The 17,952-nt window shown below is 40.2% G+C and overlaps 1 protein-coding gene across 1 annotated transcript; it reads left to right on the top strand.

The window, feature by feature from the left end:
* Positions 1 to 312: 312 nt before the first annotated feature.
* On the top strand, positions 313 to 17,947 carry LOC131253481 (zingipain-2). Its single transcript, XM_058254502.1, has 5 exons — positions 313 to 822; positions 15,542 to 15,777; positions 15,898 to 16,038; positions 16,168 to 16,599; positions 17,648 to 17,947. The coding sequence occupies exons 1-5, from the start codon at positions 429 to 431 to the stop codon at positions 17,747 to 17,749; spliced, it is 1,305 nt and encodes a 434-aa protein (XP_058110485.1). The 5' UTR covers positions 313 to 428; the 3' UTR covers positions 17,750 to 17,947.
* The last annotated feature ends 5 nt before the right edge of the window (positions 17,948 to 17,952 follow it).

Genomic DNA, 17,952 nt, shown 5'->3' with positions numbered 1-17,952 from the left:
TCCTGCAATTGCCACTTATCATTAAAAATATTGTGCAATTGATTAAAACTACTACTAAGCTTCTCAAATTTTGGTCATGCATGTTTACATGGGAAGTACATAAGGTGCCTGAGGTTAAAATTATTCGGTTTCAATGGAGCCGTTGTTTCGATTCTGGCACGTTCGAAGACACCGCACGTGACAGAAAACAAACCGATACCGAACACCATGTCATCACGTGGGCCTCGTGGGGAGCGAAGTACGCTAGTTCTTACCTATATCGCGACGGAGGCAAAACGAACTTCTGATAAATCCACGGGCAGATAATTAAGAGGAGAAGAACAAGGAACACGTGGGAAGCTTTTACACGCCAAAGTGTCCGTAGGGGTTTGGTAGCTCTTCCCACCTTCTCTCTCACAACCAAAAAAACAGAAACAGCAACGAAACTGATGGCGTTTTCCTCTCTTTCGCTCCTGTTTTCAGCATTCCTTCTACTCCCTATCGCCTCATCATACTCCGATCTGTTCGAATCCTGGTGCGATGAGTACGCCAAGACCTACTCCTCCGAAGAGGAGAAGCTCCACAGGTTCCGAATCTTCCAAGACAATCTCGATTTCATCACTCAACACAACAGCTTGGAAAATTCCACTTATACCCTCGCCCTCAACGCCTTCGCCGATCTCACTCACCAGGAGTTCAAGGCCACTCGCCTTGGATTCTCTGGACTGCCTGCCCGATCCGCTCCTCGGACAGTGTTATCACGGCCCCTCGAGGATGTGCCGGATACCGTTGATTGGAGAAAGAAAGGTGCAGTCACGCCCGTGAAAGATCAAGGGAGTTGTGGTATGGTTTTTGCCCCTTTTTCCTATTTTGTATTTTGAGTTGGAATTGTTCTTGTTTTGGGGGTCAATTTGGTAATTTGGTTTGTGTAGATGAGTAGCCGAAAAGTCTGGAAATCTGGTTGGTTCGGATCGACTCGACTCGGTCTTTCGATACCAAGATGGATTTTTTTTTTTTCACCTTTTTCTATTTTTCTATTTTTAATTGAAATTGATCTTGTTTTTGCTGGATATCGGCCTGTACGGCCCACTTGTGGGAAACTACGTGGGTGCTCCTACACAGTTATCCGTCAAAACAGGACGCGGATTTCCTGCGAAAGTATTTTGCAGAGGTTACTGCGCTGGGTGCTAGGTGGGGCCACCGTGATGTTTGTGAGAAATCCACACCGTTCATACATTTTGCGAGATTATTTTAGGACATGAGACTAAAAACGAGGCGGATCGAAAACTCAAGTGGGCCATATGAGAGGAAACAGTGGGGATTCAATGACCACCGTTGAAACATTCACATGGTCGCAAAAGTTTTGTCTCAGGCTAAGGTTTTTGTGTTTTCACTTCATCCCAGTGAGAATGACCTTATCAGCGGTTTAGATGGCATATAAACATCAAGGTCGAGCTCGGGAAGGTTTCAATGGTAGGCTTATCTTTTCCCACATTTTCCTCTTGTGTGGCTACTTGAGTTATAGGTCTGCCTCGTTTTTGGTCACACGTCTTAAATTGAGCTCTCAAAACAGATGGATAGAGTGGATTTCTCACAGACATCACGGTGGGCCCCACTTAGCATCCTTGCGCAGAACTTGGCTTTCACAGGAAATCTGTGTCACTAGAAACAGGACTCGGATAGGGTAGAGTCAGTACTGTGCGCTGCTGGAAAAGTTCAGTGAGCCCCACCATGATGTTTGTTTTTATCTAGGCAGTGCATACATTTTCCTAGCTAACGCCCTAAAATAAGGCAGATTCAATGTCAGGTGGACTTCACCACAGGAAAAGGTGGTGATTGAATGCCTACCATTAAAAACTTCCTAGGGTCCGCTGTAATTTTATTTGCCATCCAACCTGTTGATTAGTTCACACAGACCTGGATGAAGGGAAAACACAAATATCAGTTTGATCCAAAACTTCTATAGGCCCCAAGAAGTTTTTAATGGTGGGTGTTCCATCATCACCATTTCCTGTTTTGTGATCCACCTGAGATTTGGATCTACCTCGTTTTTGGGCTCATGCCTTAAAATGAGCTGGCGAATGGATGGATGGCGTGGATAAAAACACACACATCATGGCGGGGCCCACAGAGCTTTTCCAGAAGCACATAGTACCTATATTGGTGCTATGTGATACACTATGCAATCACTTCGCAATCCAGGTCCCTTGAAACATTTCCATTTCTCTAGTCCCACACTATTGAAATTTAAATTCAAATGAGAGAGGAATGTGATAAGGTAGAGAGTTCGGATGTGATAGGAATAAGCTTTATCGCATTCAAACTTCTAATTTGTTGTTTGGATGTCTTCAATCTATCCAGAAGCGGGAGAGTTTGATCAATCGAACGGACAGACTGCTCGATCAGTCGAGTAAACCTCAGATTAAACATATTGGTTTCTGGATAGTTTTGGACAAGTTTGATTAATCGACATGATTTGGAAAATTCATGTTAACTCTTAGGACACTTTTGAGCATGTTCGATTGATCGAACACAGGGGCTCGATCGATCGAGGGTTACTCGATCGATTGATGCTTAAATTGAAGGTGCGTGCGGTTTTGCATAATTGCGTAATTTGTTTCCTATTCCGATCGTAACACTATATATATTAGTGTAATACGAGATTATGGTAGAACGAGAGAGAACAATAAGAGTTAAATTGTTCTTAGGGTTTTGAAGGGAGAAAACTTGCGTTTTCACACTTGTAAGTTGATCTATCTCTTGTACTTTTGTTTTCATAGTAGATTGCTCATCGCTTTGTGTCGTGGTTTTTTTTTTTTTCCACAAGGGTTTTTCCACGTAAAATTGTGTGTTCCTTGGTTTACTTTGTTTGCATTTTGTGATTCGTACTCGGGGTTTGCTTCCGTGGCTCCCAACAAGTGGTATCAGAGCTATACGTTGGGATTTGAGGCATGACGATGAAAGAATCTAATCTGAAGCACAAGACAAAAGTTCACCGGGAAAAATAAATTTGAATTATGGAAGGTGAAGACGAGAAGCCTTCTAATTCAACAAGGTTTGCAATAGACACTCCTTAGTATAGCGTTCCACCCCATGGGTGATTAAGAGTGGGAAGAACTTGATCAGAGGGTGATTACCTTGATCCAATTATGTTTGACGGATGATTTCCTTTATGATGTCCTTGATCAGAAGGCCACTACAGGGCTTTGGACGAAGTTAGAAAGCTTTTACATGACGAAATATCTCAGTAATCGTCTTTATCTGAAAAAACAATTCTATAATCTAAAGATGGCGAAATGGTTAGTTCCTAATGAACACATTAGCGCGTTCAATCAACTACTTTGCAAGTTGACTAGTGTGGAGGTGAAGATTGATGAAGAAGACCAAGCCTCAATCCTATTAAATTCTCTTCCAGAGTTGTACGAGAGTCTCGTAGAAACTATATGCCATGGTAGGGAGACCATAGACGTCGAAACTATTATCTCATCCCTTCATTCGAAGCAACCAAGAAAAAAAGACAATGGCAGGATTCCTCTATGGATGCGCTGGTTGCTAGGGGAAGAGATTCTGAGTGGGAGAAGGAAAATTCGCAATCTAGGTCCAAATCTAAAGGCAAATGGAAGATAAAGTGCTGGAACCAGGGAAGGCCGAGACATGAAGGATTGTTGGAATCCCAACGCCCAGAAGGGAGAAAAATTAGATGAATCATCGAAGGTGGCCAACGCTGTAGAATCTAGTGAAGAGGCGGGTGGTTGTGATGTTCTGACCGCATCCAAATCTGGGTATCTTAGCAATGAGTGGATTTTGGATTTGGGGGTTTTATGCCGCACGACCTCTCATCGGAGTTAGTTTACCAGTTATAACGAGTACGATAGTGGTCAAGTGTCTATGGGCAATGACATTGCTTGTAAGGTTGTTGGTGTTAGATCGGTGCGTATCAAGATGTTTGATGGGATGTAACGTATTCTAATGGATGTGAGACACAGTCCTGATCTAAGGAAGAATTTGATATTTCTAGGGGCTCTTAAGGTACATCGGTACAAATTCACCGGGTTTGATCATGTCTTGAAGGTTTCAAAGGAGACCCTCATTGTTATGAAAGCACAGTGGAGTGGTAACCTTTATAAGTTGATCGAGAATACTAAAATGGGTAGAATTTTAGCATCCGTAGCAGATTCCACATTGGCATGTTTGTGGCATGCGTGCCTAGGCCATATGAGCGAGCGCAGTATAAAGGTACTTTCTGATTGTTGTTTGATTTTTGCATTTAAAAGCGTTGATTTTAATATATGTGAGCATTGCATATATAATAAACAATCACGATTGTCTTTTAAGTTTGGAAAACATATAAGTAAATGTGTGCTTGATTATGTGCATTCGGATGTATAGGGGCTCGTTACCTGTGGTTTCTAATGGATGATCGTCATCCTTTGTCACATTTATTGGCGATTTCTCCAAAAAAGTATGGGTTTATTTTTTGAAAAATAAATTCGATGTTTTCGCCATTTTTAAGATGTGGAAGACGATGATAGAAAAATAGTCAGGGCAGAAGTTGAAAGTGTTGAGTACAAACAATGGTGGAGAATTTATTTATAATAAATTCAATCAGTTTTGCAAATATAAAGGGATCGTGAGGCACAATACAATAAGGTATACACTAGAGTAGAATGGTGCGACAGAACGAATTAATCACTCTCTTAGAGAAATTATGAAACGTGTTGAGTAATGCTGCATTGAGCAAGGATTTATAGACTGAGGCCATCAATACAAATTTTTTATTTAGTGAATCAGTCCCCTTCTACGTTCATAGATTCTAAAATTTCAGAAGAAGTGTGGAGTGGTCAAGATGTAGATTACTCAGGGCTGCAAGTGTTTGGTTACGATGGTTACTTTCATGTACTGTCTATTGAGAGAGATAAACTAGACTAAAGGGTGAAGAAGTGTACCTTTGTGGGTTATGGTGATGGTGTGAAAGGATATATGTTGTATGACCGGGTCACGTGGAAGATTACGATTTGCCGTGACGTCAGGTTTGATGAGGATTCCTTGTTCTGCAAGGATGAACACAAGAAAATAGAAAAATTAGCGGTGATTGATGTTGAAATTGACAAGGGTGAGACACTGGTATAAGCTAAGCTACAGGAAGAGGTACAGGATCAGGTGGAGCAACCACCTGTGAGGAGAAGTCTACCGAGAGATCGCAGATTATCGGCAAGATACAGAGAGGACTCGAATGTTGTATTTGCTCTCATCACAGATGAGGGGGATCCTTATACCTTTCAAGAAGTATCGGATGGCACACATGCTGAAAAGTGGATGGTAACGATGTAGGACGAGATGAACTCTTTGTGAAAGAATGAGACGTGGAAGCTGGCGGAGTTTCCTGTTGGACGAAAAGTGATCGCATGTAAGTGGGATTTATCAGAAGAAACATGATAGGTGCAAGGCAAGATTGATTACAAAGGAATATGCTCAGAAAGAAGGCGTTAACTTCAGTGAGATATTCGCACCAGTGGTCAAGCAAGTATTTATCATATTTGTGTTGGTGCTAGTTGCCCAATACAATCTGGAATTGGAACAAATGGATGTGAAGACTGCTTTCCTACATAGGGAATTGGATGAGCAAATCTGCATGAAGCAACCAGAAATGTTCGAGATACAGGGGTCAGAGAAGAAGGTTTGCAGGTTGAGGAGGTCGTTGTACGACGTAAAACAGTTGCCTATGCAATGGTATAAAAGATTTGATTGTTTACCAGAAGTGAATATGATCATCGTGTCTACTTCAAAGCACTGATTGATGGAGAATTCATTGTACTGATAGTATATGTTGATGAAATACTTATTACTAGGCATAACATGCTTGAGATCAATATATTGAAGACTCAATTATCAAGGACATTCGAGATGAAAGATCTGCGGGCTGTAAAGAGGATTCTCAACATTAATATACGTGAGATAGGGAGAGAAGCAGGTTACAATTGTCTCATGCAGAATATCTTGAGAAGGTGTTGGTTAAGTTTTGGATAGACAATGGTAAATTGGTTAGCACACCCCATGCTGCTCACTTTCGGTTTTCTTCAGAGCAATGTCCCACTGCAGATAAAGAAAAATAGTTTATGTTTTGTGTGCCCTACTCGAGTTCAGTTGGCAGTTTAATGTATGTCATGGTCTTTACGAGACTTGATATTTCACATGCATCCAATGTTGTTAGCAGATACATGTTAAACCCCGACAAGCAATATTGGGAGGCAGTGAAATAGCTACTTCAATATTTACGAGGTACAACGGACTACGTCTTGACATTTGAAAAATCAGAAGACAAACTTGTAGGCTATGTTGATTTGTTTTACATAGGAAATGTAGACAATAAAAGGTCAACTTCCGATTACTCGTTTGTGCTAGTGGGTGGAGCGATAAGTTGGATGTCAAAGCTTCAGTTTGTAGTTGCTCTTGTTACAACTAAAACTGAGTATATGGTAGTGACGGATGTATTTGAAGAAGGTGTTTGGTTGAGAGGAAAGATGAATAAACTTGGGCTTTAGCAGGAGGCCGTGCTGATTAATTGTGACAATGAAAGCATGATCAAATTGGTAAAGAATTTGGTATATCATTCTCGTACTAAGCGTATTGATGTTCGTCATCATTTTATTTGACAAGTGCTTGAGAAAGGCAGTGTTACTCTTCTGATGCTTACTTTCATGCTCATCGCTTTGTGCCCTGGTGTTTTCCCGCAAGGGTTTTTCCATGTAAAATCGTGTGTTCTTTGGTTTGCTTTATTTGCGTTTATCTTTCGTTTGTGTGATTTGTACTTGGGGCTTGCTTCTGCGGCTCCCGACACAATCCTCTTGGTTCCTCAGTAAATGCATCCATCCAAGAGATTCCCCGGAGAGAAAATTGAGAGGAATAACAAGAGTATATATTGTTTATTAAGCTGCCTTTAGACAAAGGGTGATTTGGTCATTTCTGCTGTCATAGTAGTTCGGTGGATTGCTGGATGTGGGCCGTTTATCTTCTATTCTGTGCGAAGGTCCCTAAGATCATGTAGATATTGTTAGATCCTGTAGGCCAACCAATCTGATCAAGCCTTTCAGTTTTGGGGGTCAATCTAGTAAGGAAATCTGGTCTGCATGGATGCCCAACTGGTTTGAATAAACTCCACTCAAACTTTCAATACCAAGATGTTTCTTTCCCCATTTTCCTATTTTTGTATTTCGAATTGGAATTGTTATTTTTTTTTTTTTTTGGTCAATTTGATAGTCTGATTAGTGTAGAAGTTGTTGGGAAATCTGGAAATCCGCTTAGAATGGATTTTCCATCTGGGTCAGAGGGACTCAACTTGGTCTTTCAGTATTGAAATATTGAAAAGAAATGCTAAACTGATTATTTGTTCTCAGGAGAGATTGAGAAGTTGAATTGTGGCCCAGATGATGCTGTGGATGCTTGTGCGAGATCTGGGCTATGTATCAGGTGGGCCTCAATGTGAACATATCTTGCTCAGAAATTGAAGCTGGCCCATTCAGTAGGGGGCTGCAGGAATATGTTGGATATGGATCATTGGTGGTTTTGTTTCTAGCTGTCCTTTTTTCCTTTGATGAGTGTGGCCCACCTGACTAGTCGATTTGGTGGATTTATGGGTCAAGATATGTTAATGGTTGGCCCCACCTAATTGGCTTGGGTCTCATACATGTGAGCCATGTTGACATGTGTGCCATGATCCACCACTTCATTCTCCAATCTAGCAAATCCCAGTTCATCCCTCATCCTTTTAAATAAAGACCGATGCCTTGCAGTAAGGGCAGTGTAAGTTATAGTCCCAAGCTGTATAGTGGCATGTGGAAAGTCCAATCAGTCTATCCAGATTGTCTGCTGGGTGCAGCCCATAGTTACTAGGCCACCAAGTAAAAATCACACTGATTGGACTATCCTAACCATCTGATTGGTAGTCTGTGAAAATGACAGTCAAAATTGTTTGTAAAAAATAAGGTCCAATCAGCGATTTGAACCATTGATTCAGTGGAGCCCGTCAAAGATTACTTATGGTTCTATAGAATCAGTTTTATGAGAAAGTCCTGACTATCCCATCGAGGGCTTGGACAATGGGGGGCTATAGAAAAGAAGGCCAACTTAGATTGGCAGCATCATCAAATCATTTTGATTTTCATGGTGGTCCATGTACTTTGGGCTGGATATAATGGACAATCTAGATGGATTGATTGGATTGCCCAAATCTCCCTCCCTAAGATGTATAGCTAGATATTGCATTACCATCACAGTGCTTAAACGTTGGCCATGTATTCCAACTGCACAACTAACACACACACTACTCTTTCTACACTCTGCTTCAAGTTGGAACATAGATATTGATCATGCCCAACTTGCCAGTGATACAAAGAAGAGCATCCCGACTAAGAGACTTGGTAAGAACCTCGGCCAGCTGGTCTACAGTGCGGACATATGGAGTCGTAGTTTCCTTGTTAGCCACTTTCTCCTAAATGAAGTGATGATCAATCTCAATGTGTTTCGTATGCTCATGGAACACCGGATCGTTGGCAATATGAATGACAGCTTGATTATCGTAATGAAAAGGAATGTGACTTTGGGGATGGCAACCAAGTCCTTGTAAGAGGGATCATAGCCAAATAAGTTGACATGTCACATTAGCCATTGCCTGATATTCAGCCTCAATAGAAGCTTATAACACAACGGATTGCTTCTTACTCTTCCAGGTGACAAGCTTGTAGTGGAAAAATGTACAATACCCAAATGTAGACTGCCAATCATGTAGACTTTCAACACAATCAACATCAGAGAAACCAAATAGATGAAGGTGGCCATGTTGTTGAAATAGTAAACCTTTGCATGGGGAAAATTTAAGAAACCGAAGAATATGATATACTGCCGTTAGATGTGTGGTATGTGGAACATGCATGAATTGACTTACAACACCCAAAACATATGAAAGTTCCAACCGAGTAATAGCGAGATAGATAAGTGGTACAATTAGTCGCTGATACATTCTAGGGTCAAAGAGGAGCTCACCGTCATCAAGACTAATTTTATGAGTAGTATCCATAAGTGTGGCAATAGGCTTACATCCAAGCATCCCAGTCTCTGAGAGAAGATCAAGAGCATATTTTTTTTGGGAAAACACAAATCCAGATTTAGATCGGGCAGCTTTAATGCCTAAAATAGCAAGGGCCCCAAGATCTTTAATTTCAAATGGAGTCTTGAGAAAGGATTTAATGGCCACAATTCTTGTAGTATCGTATACCAACAACATAATGTTATCGACACAGGCAATTAGCACCATGATCCCCGTGGACTGACGACAGAGGAATAGGGAATGATTAGCTTGATCTTTAATTTCAAATGGAGTCTTGAGAAAGGATTTAATGGCCACAATTCTTGTAGTATCGTATACCAACAACATAATGTTATCGACACAGGCAATTAGCACCATGATCCCCGTGGACTGACGACAGAGGAATAGGGAATGATTAGCTTAATTGTGAACAAATCCAAAGTACAGAAAGCCCTACTGAGTTAGTCGAACCAGGCTCGTAGGGATTGTTTCAGACCATAGATAAATTTCTTAAGACAACACACAAGAGGAGAGTTAGAAAGCATAGAAAAACCAAGGGGTTGATCCATATAAACCTCCTCAGCGTGACACCACGCAAAAGGCATTCTTCTTATCGAGTTGAAATAGGGGCCAAGACAAGTTTACTGCCGAAGAAATGACCATGTGAACAGAATTGAGCTTGGCCATAGGAGAGAACGTTTCAAGGTATTTAGTTTACTGCCGAAGAAATGACCACGTGAACAGAATTGAGCTTGGCCATAGGAGAGAACGTTTCAAGGTAGTCAACGCCATATGTTTGAGTATAGCCCTTTTCAACTAACCATGCCTTATAGTGATCCATTGAATCATTTGGAAGATACTTGATGGTATAAACTCATTGACATCCAACTATTTGTTTACCTAAAGGTAAGGGAACCAATTCCCATGTACTATTCTTCTCTAACGCCTACATCTCTTCCATCATAGCCTAAGTCTAGTTAGGACTACTCATAGCTTCCTTCAGATTATGAGGGGTAATCAAAGAGGATGAGGAAGCCACAAAAGACTGGAAAGAAGGTGAAGGATTGTGATATAAATCAAAATTGCTAATAGGATGTTGTGCATGAACGGGGAGGTTTGCGCAAGGATATGGGAAAATCATTAGGAGAGATAGAGTCAGTGTTTCAAATAGCGCTCGTAGCATACGCTATATAGCATAGCTAAATAGTGTAAATCCCCTATGGCGTATGCTATAAGGGTCGTAGCTTTTGCTACAGCTACTTAGTGTGTAGCATTTGTAGCGCACACGCTACAATGTATTTTTTTTTTTTTAAAAGAGTGATAAGAACATTTATTTTTATTTTATTTTCTTTTTATTTTTACTTTTGTTTGTTAAAAATGGTGTAGAACTCTTATTATATATATACAAAAAAAAAAAAAAAAAACTTAAAATGTAAAGTTAAAACTAAACCTTTCTTTGTTTACTTTCACTTAAAATGGTGGTATGATCCTTTGTTAAATATGGTGTGATACTCACACACTAAAAAGCTTGTAAAACTTAATTTAAAAGAAAAGGGTTTCGAAAGAGGGTTTTCGAAAACCCCTCTTTCTATAGATGACATCTGTATTGTACTTAATACTCTTAACTTGTGGAATTTTTATTCCTTTTAATACTCGTGAGTTGTGACTTGTGGTTTCAATTAGACATTATTAATTGAAGTAGTTTGATATAAAAGTAAAATAAAATAAAATAGTCTGCTTAGAAAGTTGTTGATGTGATAATTATTTGATTTGGTTTATGACTTATTGACTTTTAATTAATGATAATTAATAACTTATTTGAATATGCTTATACTTGAAAATAATTAATTATCTTTTAGGCATTTATATATTTTTTTCTTTTTTCTTACCATTTATCACATTTTTTTTTTAATATTTAAAATTTAAAAAATACAAGTATTGTGTAGCTTACGCAACATGCTATGCTACACGCTATAGAGGGTCGAACACTATAGAATGTGCTACTGCTATTTAAAACACTAGATAGAGTTTATACCTGAACCGGCAGTTGGAGTAGATGAAATGATGGGTTGCTAATCAGTGGAGGATTTAGTTCGTTAATGATACACAAAGATAGGCTTTGAGACAGTCGGAGTGGGATTATCATCTAGGCTAGATACTGGAATGGGTATCGAGTTAGACTGCAGAGGCTCGTCCTTACTAGTAAGATGATTATGTAGGGTTTTCCCTTAATTAGAGAAATATGGATGTCTTTAAAGAATGTCACATCGGCAGATACATCTCTCTTTTCAGTTAGAGGATCATAACAGTTATACCCCTTTTCTAATTGAGAGTAACCTAAGAAGACACACTTAATGGCCTTAGGACTCAACTTGTCATTACTACCATAAAAAATCTGAACAAAACATGTTCGTCCAAAAAATCTTAGGAGATAAGGGGAATGGTTTATCATGAGGATGTCAAATTTCTAATGAAGACTTGTGTGATAATATGCAAGAGTGAATGCGATTAATTAGAAATACAACGGTAAGTGAAGTATCATCCCAAAAATGTTTAGGAAGATTCATACTGAGTGGCAGAGCACGGGTGACTTCAAGAAGTTGAGGGTTCTTTCACTCAGCCATGCCGTTCTATTGACGAGTTCATGGACATGAAGTACGAGATAAAATCCCATGATCCTGCAAAAAGGATAGAAAGGCATGTGACATGTACTTACCCCCATTGTTAGAGTGTAAAATCTTAATGGGGCATTGAAACTAAGTAATCACCTCATTATAAAATACTTTAAACATATTAAAAAATTTCTACTTGGATTTTAGTAGATAAACCCATATCATCCAAGTGCAATCATCAATAAAGGTAGAGATAATAGGCGCGTGACCCCAAACATTAGAGTGGACTAGATCAAACGGCATGGATCTCCTCTCTGATAAGCTAGGAGGAAAGACAGATCGGTGATGTTTGGAGAACTCACAAGTGTCACAACATAAAGTTTCTATATGACATAAAGCTTAAGATATAGAAATTGGAGACAAATATTTTAACCTAGATAAGGATGGGTGCCCTAAGCGGCAATGCCATCTGGATAGACTCCCTGTCTAAAGACAAGGAACTGGAGTCTATCACAGGTGAATCATTAAGGAGGTAAAGTCCATCATGCTCATGACCCCCACTAATCATCTGTTTCATCTAGAGGTCCTAAAACACACAATGAGAGCGATAGAAGGTTACTGAACAATTCAAATTTTTTGTAAGAGAACTGATAAATAATAGATTAAGGGGAAAACGAGGAACATGTAAAACAGATGACAACTGTATGGAAGGAGAGTTCGATGGAACCAGTTCCAAATACAGGAGTGATTTCCATCTGCAACTATAACAAAATAAGACTGACTGGAAGGAAGATAAGAGCTAAACATGTAGGATGTACCAATCAAATGGGAAGTTGCTTCAAAGTCAATGACCCAAGGAGAAGAGGAAGATGACACATGAGAGCAATACCTGACTAGGCTACATTGTCTGTGGAAGGCTCAGGAACCGCTTGAGCATGGAGTCACACCAATGCATCATAAGCCTCACAGGGCAAAAGAACAAACTCTCCCATGGAAGACTTTTCTACTGTAGTCGGTTGTGGAGTTTGTTCAAGAGGAACTACAAACGATAGACATGTCGGCCCAAGATGAATGGCCAACGAGATCCCAACATCTCTCAATGGAGTGATTTGTGCCACCACAATGTGTACAAGTACGAGGTCCAGCACATCCACATCCACGACGACCACGACTACCATGGCTATTACGATCAGTGTCACGGCCCTTGCCTTGGCCAACCGAGCCACTCTCACGTCTACGTCCTTGTGCTCCACATTGGGGCCCTATAACTATGGGTAAAGGAGGGTTGGTCCCCATTAGCATATGTAGATTGATTAGGTGGAACAAATGCAGAGGTGGATGAGGTATCAACCCTCTAACACAGAGCGTACATACTATGAGAGGAGGAAGAGGGTTCATGACTATAATCTACTTCTGAATGCTATCCTACTCAGAGTTGAGGCTAGAAATCGCATTATTCGAGTTTCCTCACGTTGCTTCCACACATGTTCATGATCCATTGAACAATGGTAAGGGAGGAGGATGATAGAGATCTAACTCATCCCACATACCCCAAAGAGCTGAAAAGTACTCCTGAGATCTTGAATCTTGTTGAAATTTCCCGATATCTGAGGTTAACTAAAAGATTCTGGAAACATTCTTGGCTTCTGAGTACATAACATGAAGGGTGTTCCATATCCTTTTTGCTGAGTTAAGGAACATGACAGAATTGCTTACAGTAGGTTCCATACTATTAAGTAGCCAAGCCATGAGTTAGTTCTCCTTGGTTCAGGTCTTGATATTTCCATCCATAGAATCTAGTGCTTCATCCAGGATATAAGTTTATCTATTCCTCCCAAAAGCAGCTTCACAGATTGAGCCCACTGCAGGTAGTTATTACCATTCAACTTTACCGTTGTGATAGACAAGAGATGGGATTCCGAAGATCATAAACCAAAGCTTGAACCAATCTTGTCCTCCATAGGGGGCACAAGAGGCAAAAAGAACACAACAAGTTGACAGAAAACTCAGATCTAGATGGTGGCCTGGAGGTACAGAAGCAGCAAAGACCAAGAGATGGCTGAGACTAGCAACACGCACTTCACAAGAGCAGGTTAAACACCAGAGCATACACCGTGAGCTCTGGTGTATGTTCAGACTCACTAGGGCCCAAAAATGGTATTGCCAGTCCACATTTTGCGCCCCCCCCCCCCCCCCCACCAAAAAAAAAAAAAAGAAAAAGAAAAAGAAAAAGAAAAGGCACCAAATCTACTCTTCAGCCTAAAATGGCACCCCGAGTAGGTAAAGACAATCAATCCAACCCATCATGAGAAGAGAAGCACAAGAAACAACCCACCGATTTGAGAAGAATCAACGAAAATCAGAAATTTGGGGGATTTCCGCCAAATGTAAAAACTGGTTCATACTTTATCTAAAAAAATCTTGCAAAAATCACCACAAATCTTTTAAAATCAAGATGTATTAAACTGTCCTTCCTGATAAAAAAAAAAAAAAACAGTCCGTATGAAAAACATACATATATTGACATCAGTCGTACGGTCGATGATTCCTGTGGAACCAATCAACTTCTAAGTTTTAGGCTCTGATACCAAGTTGGTTTTGATGATTTAGGAAGAGGAATGAAGGAGAAAAAGGAGGAGAGCAAGAGAAAGGGGTGTGAGAAGATAGAGTACAAAGAGAAGCTCACTTCATGTGTTAGCCCCCCCCCCCCCCCACACACACACACCTTTTTTTTTAAGACTAAGATACAGAAAACATACTCTGCAAGAGCAAACAACACTAAATACAAACACACAAAAAAGGGGACACAAACACACATTACTCTTTCTATACTACTAAGTTATCTTACTAACATGAGATGACTAACCTCATATCTGAAATTCATTGATTCGTTGCAATTGCATTCTCATGCTTCTATTCTTTTATGATTTTTAGCTGGTTTGCTTCATTGTCTCCAGATGCATATACAGTGACTATTTTGTTCTCTATCCTCAATGGGAATATTTTCCTTGAAGCTAGTGATTCCACTCATGGCGCGTGATCACCGATTCCTGTGAGTTTCCAGGGAACGTTGTTTGTGTGGTCATATTAATATTTCTTACCTACAATGAAGTCCCTTTGGTATTGTAGGTCAGTTGGGGATACATAGGTACATAGTGAAAAATCTAGTTTAGGCACTGTCTGAGAATCTCAGGAGATTTTGGGTTTCAATGTTTTTCTCTTGATATTATCAGGAAAATCTCGCTGGAAATATTTAAAAGTGTTTACTATAAATTACTAAATAATATTAATACTTGAAATATACAGGAATAGAATGAATTATTTTAAACTCAAAAATAATTTTTCCAATATTTTTGCGATAAAACTTGACTGCTGAAATTTTGAAAATATTGCAATATTATCATGTTAATATCATTTAATCAAAGTTTCTGGAAATATCTCGAGATTTTCAAAATATTGGTGATATTTGTCCTGGTTTATAGGCATAATGTCGTGCATAGAATGAACCTTCCAAAAGAGCTTCGGCACCTTGATTGATGTTGGAGTCAAGTTGTTATTGGTCATTGGATTTTCAAGGGAGCTTGATTAGGGGCAAAAGCTTTGATTTTGTGTTGCCTTGCTATGCTAATTTTGGCACCAAAATAAGAGAATATATATATATATATATATATATATATATATATATATATATATATATATATATATATATATATATATATATATTAAAAAAAAACATGAAATAAGAGGACATAATAGCTACAATGTTTAATGAAACTGCAATGTGTAAAACCCAACTGCATGTGTTGTGGTCTTATTCCATGTTTTCCATCAAATTTTTGTTCAAAGATAGTGTATTGGTTGATTTCAGGGGCCTGTTGGGCTTTCTCAGCCACTGGCGCAATCGAAGGCATAAATAAGATTGTCACGGGGTCTCTCATCAGTCTCTCTGAACAAGAACTAGTTGATTGTGACAAATCTTACAATAGCGGCTGTTCGGGTGGACTTATGGACTATGCATTCGAATGGGTCACAGAAAATCATGGGATTGATACCGAAGGGGACTACCCATTTCAAGGTAGGGATAGCACCTGCCTTAAGGAGAAGGTAAATTGTTTTCCAGTTAATAATTTCCTTGGATGGATTCTAACTATTCCATGTACGTTGGATTATACTCTTATCAATTTTTTTGGAAGGCATAAATGATCATTTTCTTTTATCACACAGAGGAAACGGCAAATTGTAACCATTGATGGTTATGTTGATGTACCTGCAAACGATGAGAGTCAGTTACTCCAGGCAGTTGCAGGCCAACCTGTGAGTGTTGGTTTGTGTGGTAGTGAGAGAGCATTCCAGTTGTACTCCAAGGTGTGTATCACTATCAAAAGAGTAATCTTGATTGTACTCCTGTAGATGGGCAGAGGGCTTCGAAGTGCATGTGCCAATGTGGCACATGTGTGCTAGATACATGTTGATTTGTTTGTTTTAACTTGACAGGGGATCTTCAATGGCCCGTGTTCGACTTCTCTGGACCATGCTTGTTTGCTCGTAGGTTATGGTTCGGAAAATGGGGTTGATTACTGGATTATGAAGAACTCGTGGGGAGAAAGTTGGGGAATGAGTGGTTATATTCACATGCTCCGTAACAGCGGCAATTCAGAAGGGGTTTGTGGAATATACAAACTAGCTTCTTACCCTACTAAAACCAGTCCAAATCCTCCTCCTTCACCTTCCCCAGGCCCCACCAAATGCAGCTTTCTCTCCTACTGCCCTGCAGGAGCAACCTGCTGTTGTACTTGGAGATTTCTTGGAATATGCTTATCATGGGGCTGCTGTGGACTGGAGTCTGCAGTTTGTTGCTCGGACAAGAATTACTGTTGCCCGCAGGATTATCCAATCTGTGATATCAACACCAAGTATTGCCTGAAGGTTTGATCTCTCTCTCTCTCTCTCCAATCTATGGCGGCAATTTTTTTCTTTTACACCTCAAGAGTGTGGCAACAGATAGCCAATCTGATACTGGCCAAATTCTTTGGGGGGAGATTATCGATGGTATGAAGCATAGCAGATGTGCAAGATCTGAACCACTTGTCTAATTGGCCCTTTCACATAAGTAATGCAGGGAAACTTTCACAGCGGGCTCGAGTGGGTTGGCCTATGGGATGCAAGGGCACACTCAGGGTGGGCGGCCCGTGTGAGGCGGGTCCCAGCTGTGTAAAGCGGGTGGCTCGTGTGAAGCGGAACCCATGTGAAGTAGGGTCCACGAGGGGGTTCAGCCGAGGTCCTAACCCATGCAATGTGGGGCCTGGGCTATGAGATAAAGGGATTGATTCGCCATGCTCTATCAGTTTGAGCTTTTAGCTGCATCAAATTGTAAAAAAAAAAAAAAAAAGAGCAGGAGGTCTCGTGTTCGAAACTCCTTACTGGAGGTAATTAATGCTGAAACACTTTCACACTGGGCTCGAGTGGGGTGGCTTGTGGGATGCATGGGCATACTCGGGGTGGGCGGCCCATATAAGACGGGTGGATCGTGTGAAGCGGAACCCATGTGAAGTGGAGCTCACGAGAGGGTTTGGCCGAGGTCCTAACCCATGCGATGTGGGGCCTGGGCTACGAGATAAAGGGATTGATTCGCCATGCTCTATCAGTTCAAGCTTTTAGAGCAAGTAGATTAATTGTCCTGCATCAATAAGTCAGACAATCCTGACTGCTGGATTTGAGAACAAAGTTCAAAAAATGCTGACCAGCGTTCCATTTTCTCTATATTGATCAACCCATCGAGTGTTTCCAGTCGTCCAAATGGACGTGATTTTAGACCATGGTGGGTACCCGCCATATGAGCAGTCAAGATTTGATACTCTTTCTCCATTCATCCCCAGTGGATATTAGCATTACCAATAGTTTCCTTGTTTGAATTGATGCTCTAGAGCTTGTTTTAACCTTTTATGGTCTCATCAACAAGGCTTCCTGTTTGCAGGGTACTACTGGGAATGCCACTAGAGTGAAAGGGCTTGAAAGGAGGAAATCTGTTCAGAAAATAGGAGCCTGGGACTCGTTGTTTGAAGCCTGGGGTTTATAAAATCTGGTAGTTTTGCTGGCATGCTATTTTTGCAGTATATTTTGTTTCTAGCTTATATATACTTTCTGTTATATTATTCCTAAATGTTGTATCTTATTTTCAAATTTGTCATTGCTCCTATCCAACTTGACTATAAACATTTGGGGGGTGAGCGCTGTAGTTTTAGGGATGTATTTATAAGATAAGAGCTCCACTAGATGTGT

This window comes from Magnolia sinica, chromosome 1, assembly GCF_029962835.1.
Source record: "Magnolia sinica isolate HGM2019 chromosome 1, MsV1, whole genome shotgun sequence".
NCBI classification, from domain to species: domain Eukaryota; kingdom Viridiplantae; phylum Streptophyta; class Magnoliopsida; order Magnoliales; family Magnoliaceae; genus Magnolia; species Magnolia sinica.
The sequence above is the reverse complement of the archived record's forward strand: the minus strand, read 5'-3'. Positions and strand labels throughout refer to the sequence as shown.

What these genes read in the sequence shown, in the direction of transcription:
- LOC131253481 (XM_058254502.1), top strand. Translation starts at nt 429, where the DNA reads ATGGCGTTTTCCTCTCTTTCGCTCCTGTTTTCAGCATTCCTTCTACTC. An exon ending in CATTCCAGTTGTACTCCAAG is followed by an intron (nt 16,039 to 16,167) that starts GTGTGTATCACT and finishes TTAACTTGACAG; the next exon opens with GGGATCTTCAATGGCCCGTG. An exon ending in ACACCAAGTATTGCCTGAAG is followed by an intron (nt 16,600 to 17,647) that starts GTTTGATCTCTC and finishes TCCTGTTTGCAG; the next exon opens with GGTACTACTGGGAATGCCAC.